At 46.4% G+C, this 24,792-nt stretch overlaps 1 protein-coding gene across 2 annotated transcripts in view; it reads left to right on the top strand.

Moving 5' to 3' along the window:
• Positions 1-24,792, top strand: part of SCAF11 (SR-related CTD associated factor 11) — an 828,633-nt gene that overhangs the window by 218,494 nt on the left and 585,347 nt on the right. For both annotated transcript variants that reach the window (XM_069229083.1, XM_069229082.1), the window contains exon 7: positions 7,331-7,374. In XM_069229083.1, the coding sequence (XP_069085184.1) occupies positions 7,331-7,374 (44 nt within the window). The remainder of the gene's footprint in view (positions 1-7,330; positions 7,375-24,792) is intronic.

Genomic DNA, 24,792 nt, shown 5'->3' with positions numbered 1-24,792 from the left:
CTCCCCCTGACCGCGACTGCCTGAACTCCATTTCCCGACGGCTGGAAAAGACCCTGCACCCGCAGCCCCCAGCACCTGAAGGAACGGAACTTCTGTGCAGGAGTGACCCCCAGGAGGCCCTCTCCCTTGCCCAGGTGGTGGCTACCCCGAGGAGCCCCCCCCTTGCCTGCCTGCACCGCTGAAGAGACCCCTTGGTCTCCCAGTGAACTCTACAGAGAACCCGACGCATGTTTGCACACTGCACCCGGCCGCCCCCGCGCTGCTGAGGGTGTACTTTTGGTGCTGACTTGTGTCCCCCCCGGTGCCCTACAAAACCCCCCTGGTCTGCCCTCCGAAGACGCGGGCAGACTGGAACCGGGGCACCCCCTTCTCTCCATTGAAGCCTGTGTGTTTTGGGCACCTCTTTGACCTCTGCACCTGACCGGCCCTGAGCTGCTGGTGTGGTAACTTTGGGGTTGCTCTGAACCCCCCAACGGTGGGCTACCTTGGACCCAAACCTGAGACTTGTAAGTGATTTACTTACCTGTTAAAACTAACAATAACTTACCTCCCCCAGGAACTGTGAAAATTGCACTGTGTGCACTTTTAAAACAGCTATTTGTGTTTTATGTGAAAAGTATATATGCTACTGTAATTATTCAAAGTTCCTTAAGTACTTACCTGCAATACCTTTCAAATGAGATATTACATGTAGAATTTGAACCTGTGGTTCTTAAAATAAACTAAGAAAAGATATTTTTCTATAACAAAAACCTATTGGCTGGATTTGTCTCTGAGTGTGTGTTCCTCATTTATTGCCTGTGTGTATGTACAACAAATGCTTAACACTACTCCTTTGATAAGCCTACTGCTCGACCACACTACCACAAAATAGAGCATTAGTATTATCTCTTTTTGCCACTATCTTACCTCTAAGGGGAACCCTTGGACTCTGTGCATACTATTCCTTACTTTGAAATAGTGCATACAGAGCCAACTTCCTACAATATATATATATATATATATATATATATATTCGATGGCATGTGTAGCTGCAGATACACATGCTGTGCACAGTCCGCCATCTGGTGTTGGGCTCGGAGTGTTACAAGTTGTTTTTCTTCGAAGAAGTCTTTTCGAGTCACGAGACCGAGGGACTCCTCCCATTTCGAGTCCATCGCGCATGGGCGTCGACTCCATCTTAGATTGTTTTTTTCCGCCATCGGGTTCGGACGTGTTCCTTGTCGCTCCGTGTTTCGGGACGGAAAGTTAGTTAGAATCTCGGAAAAAAATCGTCTGTATTGTTTGCGTTCGGTATCGGGTTAGTTAGCACAAATCGACACCGAATTCTGAAGAGCTCCGGTGGCCCTTCGGGGTTTTTTCGATCCCCCGTCTGGGCCTGGTCGGCCCGGCCACGTGCGACTTCAAGGCTGATGGAACGGACCCCATTCCGCTTCTGCCCAAAATGCCATCACAAGTATCCGTATACGGATCACCATCTGGTCTGTAACCTGTGCTTGTCCCCCGAGCACAAGGATACTTGTGAAGCCTGTCGAGCGTTTTGGTCGAGGAAGACGCTGAGAGACCGAAGAGCCAGGAGACTGCAAATGGCGTCCACGCCGACAGGTCAAGAACGCTTCGAGGAGGAAGAAGAAGCTTTCTCCACCCGCGAGTCGGATTCGGAAGAACTCGACGCCGAAGAAACACACCAAACCGTGAGTAAGACGTCGAAAATCAAGACTCACGAGAGGTCTACACAAGCCCAGGGGACGCCACCGCCAACAGGCCATGGCTTAACCCGAAAACTAGGTGACCCATTCAAGGCACCGAAAAAGGGCATGCTGGTGTTGAAGTCATCCGACTCCGGTCGAGATACCGCCACACAGCAACCTCGGAGCCGAGACAGCGGCTCTGAGAAACTTCGGCACAGAGACAGCACGCCGAAAAGAAAGAAGGTATCTTCGGAGCCTAAAAAGACTTCCGAAAAGGTTTCGGTTCCGAAACAGCCAGCCTCGGAGCCGAAAAGTAGTTCCTATACAGAGGAACAAGGATTAACCTCCCAATTACATAGATTTGGAGAGGAGCTTCAAGCTGTAGAGCCTGACTACACACAAAGAAGGCTTCATATTCATGAGGACACAGGGAAGATAACCACTCTTCCCCCCAATCAAAATAAAGAGGAAACTTGCCTTTCAACAAAAGGACAAGCAGCCACAGGCAAAGGTGGCAAGGAAAACAACCCCACCACCGTCTCCACCACCATCAATACATGCATCACCAGCAACAACTCCACCACTGATGCATTCACCAGCTCATACCACAATGAGTCAGGATGATCCCGATGCATGGGACCTCTACGATGCTCCAGTGTCTGACAATAGCCCAGACTCTTATCCTACAAAACCGTCACCACCTGAGGACAGTACATCCTATACACAGGTGGTCGCAAGGGCAGCCGAGTTTCACAATGTCTCCTTACATTCGGAACCAATTGAGGATGACTTTCTCTTTAACACCCTATCCTCCACCCATAGCCAGTATCCATGCCTTCCCATGCTCCCAGGAATGCTAAGACATTCAAAACAAATTTTTCAGGATCCGGTTAAAGGCAGAGCCATAACTTCGAGGGTGGAGAAAAAATATAAGCCACCGCCCACAGATCCAATATATATTACAACACAACTAACACCAGACTCAGTAGTTGTGGGGGCAGCTCGTAAGAGAGCCAACTCTCATACCTCAGGCGACGCACCACCTCCAGACAAGGAGAGCCGCAAATTTGATGCTGCGGGAAAAAGAGTTGCAGCACAAGCAGCAAATCAGTGGCGTATTGCCAATTCACAAGCACTTTTGGCAAGATACGACAGGGCTCATTGGGATGAAATGCAACATTTCATCGAACACTTACCCAAGGAGTTCCAAAAAAGAGCGCAACCGGTGGTGGAAGAGGGACAAAGTATCTCAAATAATCAGATACGGTCTTCCATGGATGCAGCAGATACAGCTGCAAGGACAATAAACACTGCAGTCACAATACGAAGGCACGCATGGCTGCGCACTTCTGGGTTCAAACCGGAAATCCAGCAGGCTGTGCTCAATATGCCGTTTAATGAACAGCAATTGTTTGGGCCGGAGGTAGACACTGCCATCGAAAAACTCAAAAAGGACACCGATACGGCCAAAGCCATGGGCGCACTCTACTCCCCGCAGAGCAGAGGCATATTTCGGAAAACACCTTTTTAGGGGAGGGTTTCGAGGTCAACCCTCAGAAACCACAACCTCACAAACCAGGCCTACCTACCAGGGTCAATATCAAAGGGGAGGTTTTCGGGGGCAATTTAGAGGGGGCCAATTCCCAAGAAATGGAGGAAAATTCCAAGGCCCCAAAACCCCTCAAACTAAGCAGTGACTCACAAGTCACACACCCCCATCACATAACACCGGTGGAGGGGAAGACTAAGCCAATTTTACAAACTTTTGGGAGGAAATAACAGACACTTGGGTCTTAGAAATTATCCGGCATGGTTATTGCATAGAATTTCGCCAATTCCCTCCAAACGTCCCACCGAAAACACACTATGTCAAAACTACATATAGATCTTCTAGGACTAGAAGTTCAAGCATTGCTACTAAAGGACGCAATAGAATTAGTTCCAATTCAACAGAAAAACACAGGAGTTTACTCACTGTACTTTCTAATACCCAAAAAGGACAAAACTCTGAGACCAATACTAGATCTCAGAACACTAAATACCTACATCAAATCAGACCACTTTCACATGGTCACGTTACAAGATGTAATCCCACTGCTCAAACAGCAAGACTACATGACAACATTGGATCTAAAAGATGCGTATTTCCATATACCAATACATCCTTCACACAGGAAATACCTAAGGTTCGTATTCCAAGGAATACATTACCAATTCAAAGTGTTGCCATTTGGAATAACAACTGCGCCAAGAGTTTTTACAAAATGCCTGGCAGTAGTAGCTGCACATATCAGAAGGCAGCAAATACATGTGTTCCCGTACTTAGACGACTGGTTAATCAAAACCAACACGCTAAGACAATGTTCACAGCACACAAACTACGTCATACAGACCCTTCACAGGCTAAGTTTCTGAATCAACTACGCGAAGTCACACCTTTTGCCGTGTCAAACACAGCAATACTTAGGAGCGACAATCAACACAGCAAAAGGGATTGCCACTCCAAGTCCACAAAGGGTTCAAACATTTCACAAAGTAATACAGGCCATGTATCCAACACAAAAAATACAAGTCAAAATGGTAATGAAACTCCTAGGCATGATGTCTTCACCCAAACGCAAGATTGCACATGCTGCCCTTACAACAGTGCCTAGCATCACAATGGTCACAAGCACAGGGTCAACTTCTAGATCTGGTGTTGATAGACCGCCAAACATACATCTTGCTTCTATGGTGGAACAGTACAAATTTAAACAGGGGGCGGCCTTTCCAAGACCCAGTGCCACAATACATCAGAACGACGGATGCTTCCATGACAGGGTGGGGAGCACACCTCAATCAACACAGCATCCAAGGACAATGGGACATACATCAGAAACAGTTTCACATCAATCACTTAGAACTGTTAGCAGTATTTCTAGCGCTGAAAGCATTTCAACCCATAATAACCCAAAAATACATTCTTGTCAAAACAGACAACATGACAACAATGTATTATCTAAACAAACAAGGAGGGACACAGTTGTGCCTCCTAACACAAAAAATATGGCATTGGGCGATTCACAACCACATTCGCCTAATAGCACAATTTATTCCAGGGATTCAGAACCAGTTGGCAGACAATCTCTCTCGAGATCACCAACAAACCCACGAATGGGAAATTCACCCCCAAATACTAAACAATTACTTTCAAATTTGGGGAACACCTCAAATAGATCTATTTGCAACAAAAGAAAACTCAAAATGCCAAAACTTCGCATCCAGGTACCCACAAGATCAATCCCAAGGCAATGCTCTATGGATGAACTGGTCAGGGATATTTGCGTACACTTTTCCCCCTCTCCTTCCATATCTAGTAAACAGGTTGAGTCAAAACAAACTCAAACTCATACTAATAGCACCAACATGGGCAAGGCAACCTTTGTACACAACACTACTAGATCTTTCAGTAGTACCTCATGTCAAACTACCCAACAGACCAGATCTGTTAACACAACACAGACAACAGATCCGACATCCAAATCCAGCATCGTTGAATCTAGCAATTTGGCTCCTGAAATCCTAGAATTCGGGCACTTAGACCTCACACAGGAATGTATGGAGGTCATAAAACAAGCTAGAAAACCTACCACTAGACACTGTTATGCAAATAAGTGGAAAAGATTTGTTTATTACTGCCATAATAATCAAATCCAACCTTTACACGCATCTGCAAAAGAAATAGTAGGATACTTACTACATTTGCAAAAATCTAACCTAGCTTTTTCTTCCATTAAAATACATCTTACGGCAATTTCTGCTTACCTACAAATTACGCACTCAATTTCATTGTTTAGGATACCAGTCATAAAAGCGTTTATGGAAGGCCTAAAGAGAATTATACCACCAAGAACACCACCAGTTCCTTCATGGAACCTCAACATTGTCCTAACACGACTCATGGGTCCACCTTTTGAGCCCATGCACTCTTGTGAAATGCAATACTTAACGTGGAAAGTTGCATTTCTCATTGCCATCACATCTCTAAGAAGAGTGAGTGAGATTCAGGCATTTACCATTCAAGAACCATTTATTCAAATACACAAAAATAGAGTTGTTCTAGGGACCAATCCTAAATTTCTACCAAAAGTAATCTCACCGTTCCACCTAAATCAAACAGTAGAATTACCATTGTTCTTCCCACAACCAGATTCGGTAGCCGAAAGAGCACTACATACATTAGACATCAAAAGAGCACTAATGTACTACATTGACAGAACAAAACTAAACTAATTCGAAAGACAAAACAATTATTTGTTGCCTTTCAAAAACCTCATACAGGAAATCCAATTTAAAAACAAGGCATTGCTAGATGGATAGTTAAGTGCATTCAAACCTGCTATCTTAAAGCTAAAAGAGAACTGCCTATTACACCAAAGGCGCACTCAACCAGAAAGAAAGGTGCTACCATGGCCTTTCTAGGAAATATTCCAATGAACGACATATCTAAGGCAGCAACATGGTCTACGCTTCATACATTTACCAAGCACTACTGTGTAGATGTGCTAACTGCACAACAAGCAACAGTAGGTCAAGCTGTATTAAGAACATTAGTTCAAACTACTTCAACTCCTACAGGCTGAACCACCGCTTTTGGGGAGATAACTGCTTACTAGTCTATGCACAGCATGTGTATCTGCAGCTACACATGCCATTGAACGGAAAATGTCACTTACCCAGTGTACATCTGTTCATGGCATTAGTCGCTGCAGATTCACATGCGCCCACCCGCCTCCCCGGGAGCCTGTAGCCGTTTAGAAGTAGATCTTAAACATTTGTACATTTGTAAATATATTACTTAAAACTTTATTATGTACATACGCATTCACTCCATTGCATGGGCACTATTACTAGCATACACAACTCCTACCTCACCCTCTGCGGGCAAAACGATCTAAGATGGAGTCGACGCCCATGCGCAATGGACTCGAAATGGGAGGAGTCCCTCGGTCTCGTGACTCGAAAAGACTTCTTCGAAGAAAAACAACTTGTAACACTCCGACCCAACACCAGACGGCGGACTGTGCACAGCATGTGAATCTGCAGCGACTAATGCCACGAACAGATGTACACTGGGTAAGTGACATTTTCCATATATATGTATATGTATATGTATATATATATATATGTATGTGTATATATAATGTGTATATGTATGTATGTATATATATAATTACCCCCTCTCTTTTTAGAAGTTTAGGCCGATGCGACAGAGCCGTTAATTTCCTAGTTCTCCTAGTGTGCCTTAGAGTCTAAAGTTGTTTTACTATCATGACCTCTACGGCCTCCTCTGTAAACCAAGCGGGTGACTTGCCTTCATTGTGGAAAATATCTTGCATTGAACGGGTCTCTGGTCCCTCATTGCTATCTTCAGTTGCCTGCTATGATGTAGCTCTGTACCTTTTCAGTGCTGTTCAGTTTCCTCAAACATCCCACTATCTTCTTTTATTCACCTCGTGGTTTTATTTCACTGCACAATGCAATGATAGACTATTAAAATATGATGAAGTGATCAAATGATTTTGCTCAACCATTAATGCTCTTCGGCCACGTGCTTGGTTCAATCCACTATACTGTTATTTTCTTTCCTGTTGGTGCAGGTACATCAAGACCTTGTGAGAATGAAAAATTGGTGACTGTAAAGGTATGTAATATTTCCCACAGTATTGCTTTACTCTTTAAATGTTCTTTTAGTCTTCATTTCTGCTGGAAGTTTATATTGGATACCATTGATGGGTACCTAGAAAGCCAAAAGTAATAATTCTATATACATTTGTGTAGACGACTTTCTTGTCCACTTAATTTAAACATAAATGTGAGAGTGGGACCAAAAGTCTTTCTGGAAGTCCCCACACATTTGTTTCCTTTGGTTTCACAGAAAGATACTTTTTAATTGAAATTGCCACCATTTTCTTATGGTCCATTCATACTTTCCATTTGTGAACTATCAACAGGTGATAAACTCAAGCTACAAAATATTTCTGATGATTGCTCCTAACCACAGGTCTCTTGCTAGATTGGATGCAGAATGGTTTCCAGCAGTTGTTTCCCCGTACAGATGGGTCATAATGGCTAACTTCATAGTGGCCTCATACTTGCCTTGTCCCCTTCCATCATTTCCTTTTCTTCCACACTCTCCGAGAAGGATCCCAAGCATTGCTTCTAAATGTTGTATTTGGCATACCGACACTTAACTTTTTTCTTCTAAAAAAGATCTCCCTGCCTCCGAAGACCAACGGCTTCAAACTGTGCCACAACTGCAGTAAGCAGATGTTGATTAGAGACCCATACACCATTTGCCTCTGGTGTCTCGGATTATTTGTCATGTGACATGCTTTCTGATGCATCTGAGAGTCATCAGGGAGTGGGCGGCGAAGCGGTGTGTTGCCAGGCAGGAAAATGGAGGTAGGCCATGTTCCAGGTCTCTGGCCTGCTCCAATTGAAGTCTGCATTTAGGGCAAGTTCAAGGTGAAATCAAAAACCAAGACTTGATGCAAGCACACATAGGTCAAGATGGCACTCATCCCCCACCTCTCTAGCTCCAGAGTGAGATACTGCAGTCCGCACTAGAAGGCCCCAATTCCATGTTAGTCATCGGACTCTGATATTGTTTTCTCGCTGGTACTGACTTTCCCAAATTTCCCAGGTCATCATAGACTCTGCAACAGGTTAGAGTCTTCAAGGAGGTTATGCTGTGCCTTTTTCAAATTATTCTGTGTCCTTTTGGAGTGCCTTTGGGCCTCATTTATCCTTTGGAGGCTTCCAATCAGACTTAACACCAACAGTTCCAACCCTAGCACTGTCTCCCACAATGGCCCTCTTTCCAGCTCTCTGCCAGCGCCAGGCCATGCCTTTAATCTGCCACGTTTTGCTGGATTTTGGCTGGTGTCTCCCTATGAGATTACTAAGGCACAACCCTTGCTGTATTGAGGATTCTGCACCTTTGCCTCAATGCCAGTACTTCTAATGGTGCTAGGATATTTTTGAGTCAGATTTGGTTGCATTTCAAGGCCTTTAGAGTGCTCCACATGGCTGCGATGAGGGGGATGCGGACAGCTTGTTACCTCTTTAATGTACTGATACTGGTCTGCATTTGGAATGTAAGTCGCCTTGATACCTTCCCTGAAACAGAATTGGACCCCCAATTAGGGCCTCTGATGGAACAAAGCAACTGTTTTGCGGTGGTGCTCCACAGAAGTGGTGGAATTGCAGTTGCCCACTGTGACAAAGTGTGTTGTATTATGTGTATTTTTGATAACGCAATATTGCCCTGGTGCTTTGCAGGAGTGTGAGGCTAGCCTTGAGGTGACAGCTCGAAGATCCATGTCTTCAGCTTTCTGCGGAAATCCAGAAGGGAATTCGAGGCTCTAATGTGGAGTGCCAGGTTGTTTCAAGCTTTGGGAGCAGTGTATGGGAAGCATGACCTCCTGATCTGTTTTTGCACATGTGAGCGGCATCTGCGAGTGAGACTCAAGCGGAGTAGAGATGCCTGAAGGGTTGGTATTTGTACACTGCTGTTAAATAGGCTGGACCTGTGTTGTGTATTGCTTTGTATGTGTGGGTGAGAAGCTTGAAATGTGCTCTCTTCTGTCAGGAGCCATGAAATGTGCTCGCTTCTGTATCAGGAGCCAGTGAAGTTTCCTCAGGTGTGGTGTGATGTGGGACAGGGTTGGGAGGTTGAAGACCAATCTGGCTGCTGCAGTCTGGATGTTCTCAAGTCTTTGTGAGTTGGTTGGTGATGCCTGCTTAGAGGGTGTTCCTGAAGCCCAGTCTGCAGGTGATGAGGGTCTTCGTGATGGATTTCCTGGTGTTAGGTAGCCACTGGAATATCTTTCTCAGCATCCTCATCGAGTGGAAGCATGGCATGGCGGCTGCATTGACCTGGGTGGCCATGTCCAGCTTGCTGTTGATAACGATTCAGAGGTTTCCTGCTTATGTGTGGAGGGTGGGAGTGGGTCTGAGGTATATAGGCCACCAGGTGGAGTCCCATGGCGAAGTAGTGTTTTTTTTCTTCTTTGTTTTTTTTTTTAAAGGATCACCATTCTTGTCCGTGTTCAGCTTGAGGCAGTTGGACTTCATCCAGGTGGCAGCTTCGGTCATGCAGAAGTTGATGATGTTCCTGGTAAAGGGTATTTTGTCAGAGAGGGACAGTATTAGTTGTGTGTTATCTGCATAGGTCAGTATGTCTGTGTCCCCTGATGTCTACCACCAAAGTCCTGTCGCTTTTGAAGAGTTCATGACTCTGCAAATGAGTTCTCTCGCTTCTGAGGAGTATGGTGGCATATTGACTGTTTGGGTACTTCTGGGTGAGGAAGGTGCAGATCCATTGGAGGATACATCTACAGAGGCCAGTCTCATGAAAGAGTCTGATTCAGAGCCCTTGCTGCCCTTCAACCAAGGCTTGATGCAGGTGTTGGCAGCAGGATGGTCAAAAGAATGTTCTTTGCCATCTGGGGGGGAAGTGGGTCCATCGCATTGCAAGGCCCCACAATCCTTCACCTGGGTCTTTGCATTTTTGATGCAGCACCCAACACAGGAGAGCCTTATAGTCAAGGCATCTGCTAGCAAAGTGAATCTAAATGTCTTCACAACCTGGGGAATTGAAGTGTGTTGACACTTTTGGAAAGAGGGGTTTCTCCTCCAGTCTCTACTCTTTCTCTTTGCCATAAGATGAGCAAGATCTTGCTCACCCTCCCCGAGGAGTTGCACAATTCCTTTGCCCAGATGGTCTGCAATGGATACAGTCCAGCCAAATACACTGAAATAACTGGGCTCACTACCACAGAATCTGTTGGCTGTGCTGTGGCACTAGCATGGTGATTCATTGTCATGCTTGTAATTACTCCACTAGCTTTTTCGAGGGTACTAGGATGACTCGGCATTGGAACATCAAAAGATTGACATGCTGTGGCCTGGAACTTGGGAAATTTACAGCCTCCAGCTCTCCACTTTCCCAACATTACCAGAAGTGTGAAGACTGCTTCTGGGGCCTTACTCGCCGCTTAACTTTGCTCCCAACCAGGGCAACATCCCACCCTGCCATTTCGTTGCTCTAGAGGACATTGCAGGGACAGAGACTAGCCACCAGCACAATCAGTTCTCTTCCTTGTTGGCTGCAGTGACTGGTGCCAAGCCACTTTAATTCCTCTCCCCCTTCCTACGTGTCATATGAGGCCAGTAGTAGGCAGAATGTTTTTGTCTCACTTGTTAGCATGTCTTTGCCTCCTAATAATAGGTCCTGCAGGTTGTTCAACATGGTTACTACCTCCCTTTCCTGCGTACTCCTGCAGACTTTCATCTGTACCATGTACTGCTACAAAATCTTGAGTTAGAGAGGATTCTGATTTGATCAAATTAAGTATTTTCCATATGCCTAAAATTAAATACATGACCATCCCCAGAGGAACCGGCTGTTCTCTTACCTTCGCACCTTCAGACTTTTCAACTGTTACCTATAAATTCATTCAAACGCTTTGGCTTATAGTTTAAGGAATCATGAGCTGCAAAACCACTGTTAACATTAGGCCAGAAAACATTTCAACTCATACTTTTAATCTTTATCAGTGTTAGCTTTGTTTTTCTGATATTGTGCCATTGAAGTGCGGAGTTTCACTTGGCTCTGCCCTCAGTCCCACACTTTGACTTTGATATGTGCTCTTTCGTGGACATTGTGCAACAATTCAACTATCAGTAGATGCAACTTGTGTATCTTCTTTATCTGAGATCAACCTGTAGAGCAATAAGGATGTTAACATTGGTATTGTGAGTGATTGTTATATATCACTTGTACTGCGTTTTTTGCCTACAATCATCTAGAGAATGTTGAGTACAGTTATTACATATTCAGATATAATTTATTTAGAAAGTCAAGATAAATCTGTGGGTATAGCAGTCGCATCCAACACAACTAGCTGCTCTTTGCTGACATCCCCTCACCCTGCCCCCACAACCCTCAGTGATCCACTCATCCGCATTCCACCTAATAACATTTTACTGTTCATAGGATAACAAGGTTAGAGAAAAAAGCAATTGCTCCATTCCTTTCTTCACAAAATAAGATGTATTTTACTATAGATTTTCCATGTGATCATAAAGATAATAAATGAAAAGTAACCAAAATGAAATAACACCTGTGAATATAAAAATACAGTTCGATGGCATGTGTAGCTGCAGATACACATGCTGTGCACATCCCGCCATCTGGTGTTGGGCTCGGAGTGTTACAAGTTGTTTTTCTTCGAAGAAGTCTTTTCGAGTCACGAGACCGAGGGACTCCTCCCATTTCGACTCCATTGCGCATGGGCGTCGACTCCATCTTAGATTGTTTTTTTTCCCGCCATCGGCTTCGGACGTGTTCCTTTTCGCTCCGTGTTTCGGGTCGGAAAGTTAGTTAGAATCTCGGAAAAATCGTCGGTATTGTTTGCGTTCGGTATCGGGTTAGTTACAACAGATCGACACCGAATTGAGAAGAGCTCCGGTGGCCCGTCGGGGATTTTCGATTCCCGTCGGGGCCTGGTCGGCCCGGCCACGTGTCTCTTCAAGGCTGATGGAACAGACCCCATTCCGCTTCTGTCCAAAATGCCATAACAAGTATCCATATACAGATCAACACCTGGTCTGTAACTTGTGTTTGTCACCAGAACACAGGGAGGATACTTGTGAGGCCTGTCGAGCGTTTCGGTCGAGGAAGACACTCAGGGACCGAAGAGCAAGAAGACTGCAAATGGCGTTGGCGCCGACAGGACAAGGGTGTTTCGAGGAGGAGGAAGAAACATTCTCCATCCAGGATTCGGACTCTGAGGAGGTTGATCCCGAAGAAATGCCGAAAACCGTGAGTAAGACGTCGAAACAAAAAACTCACAAAAAGACTGCCAAAGCCCAGGGCACGCCACCGCCAACAGGCCATGGCTTAACCCGAAAAGTAGGTGACCGTCCATCGGCACCGAAAAAGGGCGAGCTGGTGTCGAAGTCATCCGACTCCGGTCGAGATACAGGCACGCAGCAATCTCGGGCCCGAGAGAGTGGCTCCGAAAAGAGTCGGCACCGAGACAGCGGCACCGAAATTGGTCGGCACCGAGAGGGCACTACGCCGAAAAGCAAAAAGATTTTGTCGGAGCCGAAAAAAGCAGCAGAAAAGGTTTCGATGCCGAAACATCCGGCATCCGAACCGAAAATTAGTTCCTATTCAGAGGAACAAGGACTGTCCTCTCAAATGAAGACACACAGATTTGAAGAGGAATTACAGACAATAGAGCCAGATCACTCTCAAAGGCAGCTCTTTATTCAGAAAGATACAGGGAAGATCAGCACTCTTCCCCCAATCAGAATGAAACGAAAACTTACCTTCCAGGACAAGGACAAACCGCCACAAGCAAAAGTGGCTAAACAAATAACACCACCACCGTCCCCACATCACTCTCCACAACTATCACCGGTAGCCACTCCACCAATGATGCAATCCCCAACACATACGGGGATGAGTCAAGATGACCCTGACGCATGGGACCTTTACGACGCACCAGTGTCAGACAATAGTCCTCAATGCTATCCAGCAAGACCCTCGCCACCTGAGGATAGTACAGGCTACATTCAAGTGGTATCAAGGGCAGCAGCATTTCACAATGTCAGCCTTCACTCAGAACCCATTGAAGAGGACTTCCTTTTTAATACACTGTTGTCTACGCACAGTCAATATCAAAGTCTGCCAATGTTGCCCGGAATGCTAAAACACTCCAAACAGGTGTTTGAAGAGCCTGTCAAAGGGAGAGCCATTACTCCAAGAGTAGATAAAAAATATAAACCGCCACCAACAGACCCAGTGTACATCACACAACAGCTATCACCAGACTCTGTTGTAGTTGCCAGATATGATAGGGCCATTGGGACGAGATGCAACACCTTATTGAACACTTGCCAAAGGAGTTTCAAAAAAGAGCGCAGCAAGTGGTCGAAGAGGGACAAAATATCTCCAATAATCAAATTCGATCAGCAATGGATGCTGCAGACACAGCTGCTAGAACTGTCAACACAGCAGTAACGATAAGGAGGCATGCATGGCTGCGTACATCAGGATTTAAACCAGAGATACAATAAGCTGTGCTGAATATGCCATTCAACGGACAGCAGTTGTTTGGGCCGGAGGTGGACACTGCAATTGAAAAACTTAAAAAAGACACTGACACGGCCAAAGCCATGGGCGAGCTCTACTCCCCGCAGAGCAGAGGCACATTTCGAAAAACACAATTTCGAGGGGGGTTTCGAGGGCAAACCACAGAAGCCACAACCTCACAAACAAAGCCCACTTACCAGAGCCAGTATCAGCGGGGAGGTTTTCGGGGACAATATAGAGGAGGACAGTTTCAAAGAAACAGAGGAAAGTTCCAAAGTCCCAAAACTCCTCAAAACAAACAGTGACTTCAAGGTCACAAATCCCCAACACAACACCTGTGGGGGGGGGAGACTAACCAAGTTTTACACACATTGGGAGGAAATAACAACAGACACTTGGGTCTTAGCAATTATCCAGCATGGTTATTGCATAGAATTTCTCAAATTCCCTCCAAACGTCCCACCGAAAACACACAATATGTCAAAACAACATATAGATCTTCTAGGACTAGAAGTTCAGGCATTGCTACAGAAAGAAGCAATAGAATTAGTACCAAAAGATCAATTAAACACAGGAGTTTACTCACTGTACTGCCTGATACCCAAAAAGGACAAGAGCCTGAGACCGATACTAGATCTCAGAACATTAAATACCTACATCAAATCAGACCATTTTCACATGGTTACTCTACAAGACGTAATCCCACTGCTCAAACAACAAGACTACATGACAACACTAGACCTAAAGGATGCATATTTCCATATACCAATACATCCTTCACACAGAAAGTACCTAAGGTTTGTATTCCAAGGGATACATTACCAATTCAAAGTGTTGCCATTCGGAATAACAACTGCGCCAAGGGTTTTTACAAAATGCCTGGCAGTAGTAGCTGCACATATCAGAAGGCAGCAAATACATGTGTTCCCATACCTAGATGATTGGTTAATCAAAACCAATACGCTAAAACGGTGTTCACAACACACAAAATATGTCATAGAAACCCTACACAAACTAGGTTTCTCAATCAACTACGCAAAGTCACACCTGCAGCCGTGCCAAACACAGCAATACTTGGGAGCAACAATCAACACAGCAAAAGGGATTGCTACTCCAAGTCCACAAAGAGTACAAACATTTCACAATGTAATACAAACCTTGTATCCAAAACAAAAAGTACAAGTAAAAATAATACTAAAACTACTAGGCATGATGTCCTCATGCATAGCCATTGTCCCAAATGCAAGGTTACACATGCGGCCCTTACAACAGTGCCTAGCATCACAATGGTCACAAGCACAGGGTCAGCTTCTAGATCTGGTGTTGATAGACCGCCAAACATACATCTTGCTTCAATGGTGGAACAGTATAAGTTTAAACCAAGGGCGGCCTTTCCAAGACCCAGTGCCACAATACGTGATGATAACAGATGCTTCCATGACAGGGTGGGGAGCACACCTCAATCAACACAGCATCCAAGGACAATGGAACATACAGCAAAAACAGTTACACATAAATCACCTAGAACTGTTAGCGGTATTTCTAGCGCTGAAAGCATTTCAACCCATGATAACCCACAAATACATTCTTGTCAAAACAGACAACATGACAACAATGTACTACCTAAACAAACAAGGAGGGACACACTCAACACAGTTGTGTCTCCTAACACAAAAAATATGGCATTGGGCGATTCACAATCACATTCGCCTAATAGCACAATTTATTCCAGGAATTCAGAATCAGTTAGCAGACAATCTCTCACGGGATCACCAACAGATCCACGAATGGGAGATTCACCCCCAAATACTGAACACTTACTTCCAAATTTGGGGAACACCACAAATAGATCTATTTGCAACGAAGGAAAACTCAAAATGCCAAAACTTCGCATCCAGGTACCCACAACATCAGTCTCAGGGGTAATGCGCTATGGATGAACTGGTCAGGGATATTTGCTTACGCTTTTCCCCTTCTCCCACTCCTTCCATATCTAGTAAACAAGTTGAGTCAAAACAAACTCAAACTCATACTAATAGCACCAACATGGGCAAGGCAACCTTGGTACTCAACACTACTAGACCTGTCAGTAGTACCTCATGTCAAACTACCAAACAGACCAGATCTGTTAACACAACACAAACAACAGATCAGGCATCCAAATCCAGCATCGCTGAGTCTAGCAATTGGGCTCCTGAAATCCACGAATTCGGACATTTAGACCTCACACAAGAATGTATGGAGGTCCTAAAACAGGCTAGAAAGCCTACCACTAGACACTGCTATGCAAATAAATGGAAAAGATTTGTCTATTACTGCCATAATAATAAAATTCAACCCTTACACGCATCTACAAAAGATGTAGTGGGATACTTACTACATCTGCAAAAAGCAAAACTAGCTTTCTCTTCCATAAAAATACATCTTGCTGCAATTTCAGCTTACCTGCAAATTACGCACTCAACTTCATTATTTAGGATACCAGTCATAAAAGCGTTTATGGAAGGCCTAAAGAGAATTATACCACCAAGAACGCCACCAGTTCCTTCATGGAACCTCAACATTGTCTTAACACGACTCATGGGCCCACCTTTTGAGCCCATGCACTCTTGTGAAATGCAATACTTAACGTGGAAAGTTGCATTTTTAATTGCCATCACATCTCTAAGAAGAGTGAGTAAAATTCAAGCGTTTACCATTCATGAACCATTTATTCAAATACACAAAAATAAAGTTGTTCTAAGAACAAATCCCAAATTTTTACCAAAAGTAATCTCACCGTTCCACTTGAATCAAACGGTAGAATTACCAGTGTTCTTCCCAGAGCCAGATTCTGTAGCTGAAAGAGCACTACATACATTAGACATCAAAAGAGCACTAATGTACTACATTGACAGAACAAAACTAATTCGAAAGACAAAACAACTATTTATCGCCTTTCAAAAACCTCATACAGGAAATCCAATTTCAAAACAAGGCATTGCTAGATGGATAGTTAGGTGCATTCAAACCTGCTATCTTAAAGCTAAAAGAGAACTGCCTATTACACCAAAGGCACACTCAACCAGAAAAAAAGGTGCTACCATGGCCTTTCTAGGAAATATTCCAATGAACGAAATATGTAAGGCAGCGACATGGTCTACGCCTCATACATTTACCAAGCACTACTGTGTAGATGTGCTAACTGCACAACAATCAACACTAGGTCAAGCTGTACTAAGAACATTATTCCAAACTACTTCAACTCCTACAGGCTGAACCACCGCTTTTGGGGAGATAACTGCTTACTAGTCTATGCACAGCATGTGTATCTGCAGCTACACATGCCATCGAACGGAAAATGTCACTTACCCAGTGTACATCTGTTCGTGGCATTAGTCGCTGCAGATTCACATGTGACCACCCGCCTCCCCGGGAGCCTGTAGCCGTTTAGAAGTAGATCTTAAACATTTGTACATTTGTAAATAAATTACTTGAAACTTTATTATGTACATACGCATTCACTCCATTACATGGGCACTATTACTAGCATACACAACTCCTACCTCACCCTCTGCGGGGAAAACAATCTAAGATGGAGTCGACGCCCATGCGCAATGGAGTCGAAATGGGAGGAGTCCCTTGGTCTTGTGACTCGAAAAGACTTCTTCGAAGAAAAACAACTTGTAACACTCCGAGCCCAACACCAGATGGCGGGATGTGCACAGCATGTGAATCTGCAGCGACTAATGCCACGAACAGATGTACACTGGGTAAGTGACATTTTCCATACTATAATACATTACAGATTCCTTCAATTTGGAAGGAAACTGCCGACAATGCGTTTATAACGTTTTCCCATTAGGGCCCATTCCATTGGTTATTGGTCTTGCAATATCTTTTGATGTATTTCTAGTGTTTGATCTTCTGGATCTTTCACCGCAGATGGCCTATAACTGCATCTGATCCAGACACTTTGATACACATTACTATAATCCTTACTGTAATTGATGATTATTTGAGTTGTTAACAGTACCCTCAATTGTTTAATTTATGCTGCTTTATAACCCAATCCCCACAAAGGGAAGTCTCATTGAAATTCCACAGCAGCACCCGGTACCCTAACAGCATTCTTGCAAACCTCAATTACTTGGGTAGGATTAGACCATCATGTTCTTTCCCTAAAACTGTAACTTTGTCTCCACAATTGCCACAGCACTGGCACACAGTTAAGTCTCTTGTAAGAGGTACCCCAGGTACCAAGGGCCCTTTGGCCAGGGAAGGTCTCTAAGGGCTTCAGCATATATTATGCCACCCTGCAGGACCCCTCACTCAGCCCATGCACATTGTTTTGCAGCTTGTGTGTGCTGGTGGGTAGAAAAAGGCAAAGTCGGAATGGCACCCCTCTCAGGGTGGCATGCCCACAAGCCACTGCCTGTGTCATAGGTAAGTCACCCCTCTATCGGGCCTTACAGCCCTAAGGCAGGGTGCACTATACCACAGGTGAGGGAATAGCTGCATGAAAAATATGCCCCTACAGTGTCTAAGCAAATCCGTGGACATTGTAAGTGCAGTGTAGCCATATTGAGAGGAATGGTCTGGGAGTTTGTCATTACGAACCCACAGCACCATAATGGCTTCACTGAATACTGGGAAGTTTGGTACCAAACTTCTCAGCACAATAAACCCACACTGATGCCAGTGTGGGATTTATTGAAAATGTGCACCAAGGGCATCTTAGAGATGCCTACTGTATGTTAGCCCAACTGCTAGTGCAAGGCTGATGGGTCTGATCCAGCCTGCCACTTTCAGACAAGTTTCTGACCGCATGGGGTGAGTGCCTTTGTGCACTCGGGTCATCAGAAACAAAGCCTGTCCTGGGTGGAGGTGCTTCACACCTCCACCTGCAGGAACTGTAACTGCCCCCCCCCCCCCCCCCCTTTCCGGACAAAGCCCCGCTTTTGGCGGCAAGTCCGGCAGGAAAATTAGGGAAAACAGGGAGGTGTGACCACCCCAGCCAGGACCACCCCTAAGGTGTCTAGAGCGGAGGTGACTCCCGCCTTGCAGAATCCTCCATCTTGGTTTGGAGTACAGGTACCAATAGGGATAGGAATGTGCCCCATTCCTCAAAGGGAACTACTGCCCTCTGACTCCTCACACGCCCCTAAATCTAGGATTTAAGGGCCCCCCTGAGCCCAGCTCACCAGATTCCTAGTGACCAAAAAGAAAAAGGACTGCTACCAGCAGAGATGGAGGATAGATAACTGCTTTGGCCCCAGCCCTACCGGCCTGTCTCCTGCTTCAAAGAACCTGCAAAAAGACAAGTGACTCATCCAGTGGGCCCAGCAACCTCTGCCAACTCCAGAGGACTGACCAGTACCCAAAAGGACCAAGAACTCCTGAAAACAGCATCTCTCTCTAAAAGAAACCTACAACTAAGGACTCCCACCTCACTCCAGATGCGTGTGTTTTGACCTCTGTGCACCCACGACCTGTGTCCAGGTGAACCCATCCAGCAAGAGAGGGTCCCCAGGCGATTGCTAACAAGAGCCATGATTGGGTTGACCCGTTCAACACCCTACGACAATGCCTGCAAATGGAATCCCAAGGACCCCCGCCGCTCCGGACAAAGATATAAATTGCCTAAAGGACACCCTGCACCCACAGTCCCCTGATCTTGTAGAACTCGACCCTCTGTGCCTCATCGTTCAGCAGGCGGCCCTCCTCCTTGTCAGACTGGCGGTGTGCCCGAGACACCCCCCTTGCCCCGCCTTCAGCCTCTGTGTGACCCCTGGGGTCTCCCTATAGACCTGCATTGTAAATCCGACATCCTGTTTGCAACCTGCACCCGGCTGCTCCTGTGCCGCTGAGGGTGTATGTTTGGTGCCTACTTGTGGCCCCTCCAGTGCTCTTCTAAACCCCGCCTGGTCTGCCCCCTGAGTCGCGGGTACTTACCTGCTGGCTGACCGGATTCTGAGAACCCCTATCTCCTTAGGAGGCCATGTTAACTTGGTTCCTCTTTGACCTCTGCACCCGACCGGCCATGTGTTGCTGGTGGTAGGTGTTTGGGGTTAACTTGAACCCTCAATGACAGACTGCCTAAAGCCCTGAGATAAGAACTGTAAATTGGATACTTACCTGTAAAACTGTACTTTTTTTTTCTTCCCCCCAGGAACTGTTGAAAAATGCACTGTGTACATTTTTTTAAATGGCTTTCTGCCATATTAAGGAAAACTGTGTACATTGTCGATTTTGTATGTATGTGTATATATATATATATATATGTATGTGTGTGTGTGTGTGTGTGTGTATATATATATATATATATATATATATATATGTTCGGTGGCATGTGTAGCTGCTGTGCATAGTCCGCCGTCTGGTGTTGGGTCGGAGTGTTACAAGTTGTTTTTCTTCGAAGAAGTCTTTTCGAGTCACGAGACCGAGGGACTCCTCCTCCTTTGTTTCCATTGCGCATGGGCGTCGACTCCATCTTTGATTGTTTTTTTTCCGCCATCGGGTTCGGACGTGTTCCTTTTCGCTCCGGGTTTCGGGACGGAAAGATAGTCATAACTTCGGAAAACTACGTCGGTATTGTTTCGTTCGGTATCGGGTTAGATAGAATCGACACCGAATCGTGAAGAGCTCCGGTAGCCCTTCGGGGTAACTTCGACCCCCCCGTCGGGGCCTGGTCGGCCCGACCGCGTGTAACATCGACACCGATGGAACCGACCCCGTTCCGATTCTGTCCTAAATGCCACAGCAAATATCCATATACAGACCAACATTTGGTCTGTAACTTGTGCCTGTCGCCCGAGCACAACGAAGAAACGTGTGAGGCCTGTCGTGCGTTTCGGTCCCGAAAGACGCTCCGTGACCGAAGAGCCAGAAGATTGCAAATGGCATCCACGCCGACAGGACAACGAGGGTTCGAGGAACAAGGAGAAGAAGAGGAAGCCTTCTCCATCCATGAATCGGACTCGGAGGAGTTCGACGTCGAAGAAACCATGAGTAAGACGTCGAAACAGACACCACACGGGAAAACAGACAAGGCCCAGGGGACGCCACTGCCAACAGGCCATGGCTCAACCCATAAGATAGGTGACTGTCCATCGGCACCGAAAAAGGGCGAACTGGTGCCGAGATCGTCCGACTCGGGCGAGACACAGGCACGCAGCAATCTCGGGACCGAGAAAGTGCTGCCGAAAAGGGTCGACGCCGAGACAGCGGAACCGAAGCTGCTCGACGCAGAGACAGCGGCACCGAGGATGATCGACGCCGAGAAAGCTTGTAGGAAGTTGGCTCTGTATGTGCTATTTCAAAGTAAGGAATAGCATGCACAGAGTCCAAGGGTTCCCCTTAGAGGTAAGATAGTTGCAAAAAGAGATAATACTAATGCTCTATTTTGTGGTAGTGTGGTCGAGCAGTAGGCTTATCAAAGGAGTAGTGTTAAGCATTTGTTGTACATACACACAGGCAATAAATGAGGAACACACAGAGAGACAAATCCAGCCAATAGGTTTTGTTATAGAAAAATATATTTTCTTAGTTTATTTTAAGAACCACAGGTTCAAATTCTACATGTAATATCTCATTTGAAAGGTATTGCAGGTAAGTACTTTAGGAACTTTGAATCATTACATTAGCATGTATTTTTTTTTTTTTTTACATAAAACACAATAAGCTGTTTTAAAAGTGGACAAAGTGCAATTTTCACAGTTCCTGGGGGAGGTAAGTTTTTGTTAGTTTTGTCAGGTAAATAAATCACTTACAAGTCTCAGGTTTGGGTCCAAGGTAGCCCACCGTTGGGGGTTCAGAGCAACCCCAAAGTTACCACACCAGCAGCTCAGGGCCGGTCAGGTGCAGAGGTCAAAGAGGTGCCCAAAACGCATAGGCTGCAATGGAGAGAAGGGGGTACCCCGGTTCCGGTCTGCCAGCAGGTACGTACCCGCGTCTTCGGAGGGCAGACCAGGGGGGTTTTGTAGGGCACCGGGGGGGGACACAAGTTCACACAAAAAGTACACCCTCAGCGGCACTGGGGCGGCCGGGTGCAGTGTAGAAACAAGCGTCGGGTTTTCAATGTAAATCAATGAGAGATCAAGGGATCTCTTCAGCGGTGCAGGCAGGCAAGGGGGGGGCTCCTCGGGGTAGCCACCACCTGGGCAAGGGAGAGGGCCTCCTGGGGGTCACTCCTGCACAGGAGTTCCGTTCCTTTAGGTGCTGGGGGCTGCGGGTGCAGGGTCTTTTCCAGCCGTCGGGAAATGGAGTTCAGGCAGTCGCGGTCAGGGGGAGCCTCGGGATTCCCTCTGCAGGCGTCGCTGTGGGGGATCAGGGGGGACAGTTTTGGTTACTCACGGTCTTGGAGTTGCCGGAGGGTCCTCCGTGAGGTGTTGGTTCTCCACCAGTCGAGTCAGGGTCGCCGGGTGCAGTGTTGCAAGTCTCGCGCTTCTTGCGGGGAGTTGCAGGGGTCTTTAAATCTGCTCCTTTGAAACAAAGTTGCAGTCTTTTGGAGCAGGGCCGCTGTCCTCGGGAGTTCCTTGTTTTTCTTGAAGCAGGGCAGTCCTCTGAGGATTCAGAGGTCGCTGGTCCTTTGGAAAGCGTCGCTGGAGCAGGTTTCTTTGGAAGGCAGGAGACAGGCCGGTAGGACTGGGGCCAAAGCAGTTGGTGTCTTCTGTTCTTCCTCTGCAGGGGTTTTTCAGCTCAGCAGTCTTCTTCTTCTTGTAGGTTTCAAGAATCTAAATTCTTAGGTTCAGGGAAGCCCTTAAATACTAAATTTAAGGGCGTGTTTAGGTCTGGGGGGTTAGTAGCCAATGGCTACTAGCCCTGAGGGTGGGTACACCCTCTTTGTGCCTCCTCCCAAGGGGAGGGGGTCACATTCCTATCCCTATTGGGGGAATCCTCCTTCTACAAGATGGAGGATTTCTAAAAGTCAGTCACCTCAGCTCAGGACACCTTAGGGGCTGTCCTGACTGGCCAGTGACTCCTCCTTGTTGTTCTCATTATTTCTCCTGGACTTGCTGCCAAAAGTGGGGGCTGTGTCCAGGGGGCGGGCATCTCCACTAGCTGGAGTGCCCTGGGGCATTGTAACACGAAGCTTGAGCCTTTGAAGCTCACTGCTAGGTGTTACAGTTCCTGCAGGGGGGAGGTGTGAAGCACCTCCACCCAGAGCAGGCTTTGTTTCTGTCCTCAGAGAGCACAAAGGCTCTCACCGCATGAGGTCAGACGCTCGTCTCTCAGCAGCAGGCTGGCACAGACCAGTCAGTCCTGCACTGAACAATTGGGTAAAATACAGGGGGTATCTCTAAGATGCCCTCTGTGTGCATTTTTAAATAAATCCAACACTGGCATCAGTGTGGGTTTATTATTCTGAGAAGTTTGATACTAAACTTCCCAGTATTCAGTGTAGCCATTATGGAGCTGTGGAGTTCGTTTTTGACAGACTCCCAGCCCATATACTCTTATGGCTACCCTGCACTTACAATGTCTAAGGTTTTGCTTAGACACTGTAGGGGCATAGTGCTCATGCACATATACCCTCATCTGTGGTATAGTGCACCCTGCCTTAGGGCTGTAAGGCCTACTAGAGGGGTGACTTACCTATGCCACAGGCAGTGGGAGGTTGGCATGGCACCCTGAGGGGAGTGCCATGTCGACTTAGTCATTTTCTCCCCACCAGCACACACAAGCTGGTAAGCAGTGTGTCTGTGCTGAGTGAGGGGTCCCTAGGGTGGCATAAGACATGCTGCAGCCCTTAGAGACCTTCCCTGGCATCAGGGCCCTTGGTACCAGGGGTACCAGTTACAAGGGACTTACCTAGGTGCCAGGGTTGTGCCAATTGTGGAAACAAAAGTACAGGTTAGGGAAAGAACACTGGTGCTGGGGCCTGGTTAGCAGGGTCCCAGCACACTTCTCAGTCAAGTCAGCATCAGTATCAGGCAAAAACTGGGGGGTAACTGTAACAGGGAGCCATTTCTTTACAAAGCTCGACTACAAAAAAGAGAAAATTCTCCTCGGAGCCGAAAGCAAGCAAAGACAGTTTCGTTGCCAAAACGCCCTGCAACCGAACCGACTGCCAGCTCGTATTCAGAGGAACAATCACTGTCCTCTCAAATGCGCAAACACAGATTTGAAGAAGAGTTACCACTGACGTGGACCACACCCAGAAGCGGATCTTCATACAGAGTGGGACAGGGAAGATCAGCACTCTTCCCCCAATCAGGAGGAAAAGGAGACTCGAGTTCCAAACTCAAGAACAAACACCACCAGCAAAAGTGGTGAAGAAAGTAACTCCACCACCCTCTCCTCCACCTGTAACTCATACATCACCGGCACAGGCTCCGTCACATTCACCAGCTCATACCACCATGAGCCAAGATGACCAGGATGCTTGGGACCTATACGACGCCCCAGTATCAAACAATAGTCCTGAGTCGTACCCTACCAAGCCCTCACCACCTGAGGACAGCACAGCGTATGCACAGGTGGTAGCTAGGGCAGCAGAGTTCCATAACGTGTTGTTACACTCAGAACCTGTCGAAGATGACTTCCTTTTCAACACCCTCTCCTCCACCCATGGCACCTATCAAAGCCTGCCTATGCTCCCGGGAATGCTAAGGCACGCAAAACAAATCTTTAAAGAACCTGTCAAAAGCAGAGCGATAACTCCACGGGTGGAGAAAAAATATAAAGCACCGCCCACGGACCCTGCTTTTATCACATCACAACTGCCACCAGATTCAGTTGTGGTAGGGGCAGCTCGCAAGAGAGCCAACTCGCACACATCAGGCGACGCCCCACCTCCGGACAAAGAGAGCCGCAAGTTCGACGCAGCTGGGAAAAGGGTTGCTGTACAAGCTGCAAACCAGTGGCGCATCGCGAACTCTCAGGCGCTCCTAGCGCGATATGACAGAGCCCATTGGGATGAGATGCAGCATCTTATCGAGCATCTACCCAAAGAATTACAAAAACGGGCAA

The sequence above is a fragment of the Pleurodeles waltl genome, chromosome 4_1 (genome assembly GCF_031143425.1).
Source record: "Pleurodeles waltl isolate 20211129_DDA chromosome 4_1, aPleWal1.hap1.20221129, whole genome shotgun sequence".
Taxonomy (NCBI): domain Eukaryota; kingdom Metazoa; phylum Chordata; class Amphibia; order Caudata; family Salamandridae; genus Pleurodeles; species Pleurodeles waltl.
The sequence above is the reverse complement of the archived record's forward strand: the minus strand, read 5'-3'. Positions and strand labels throughout refer to the sequence as shown.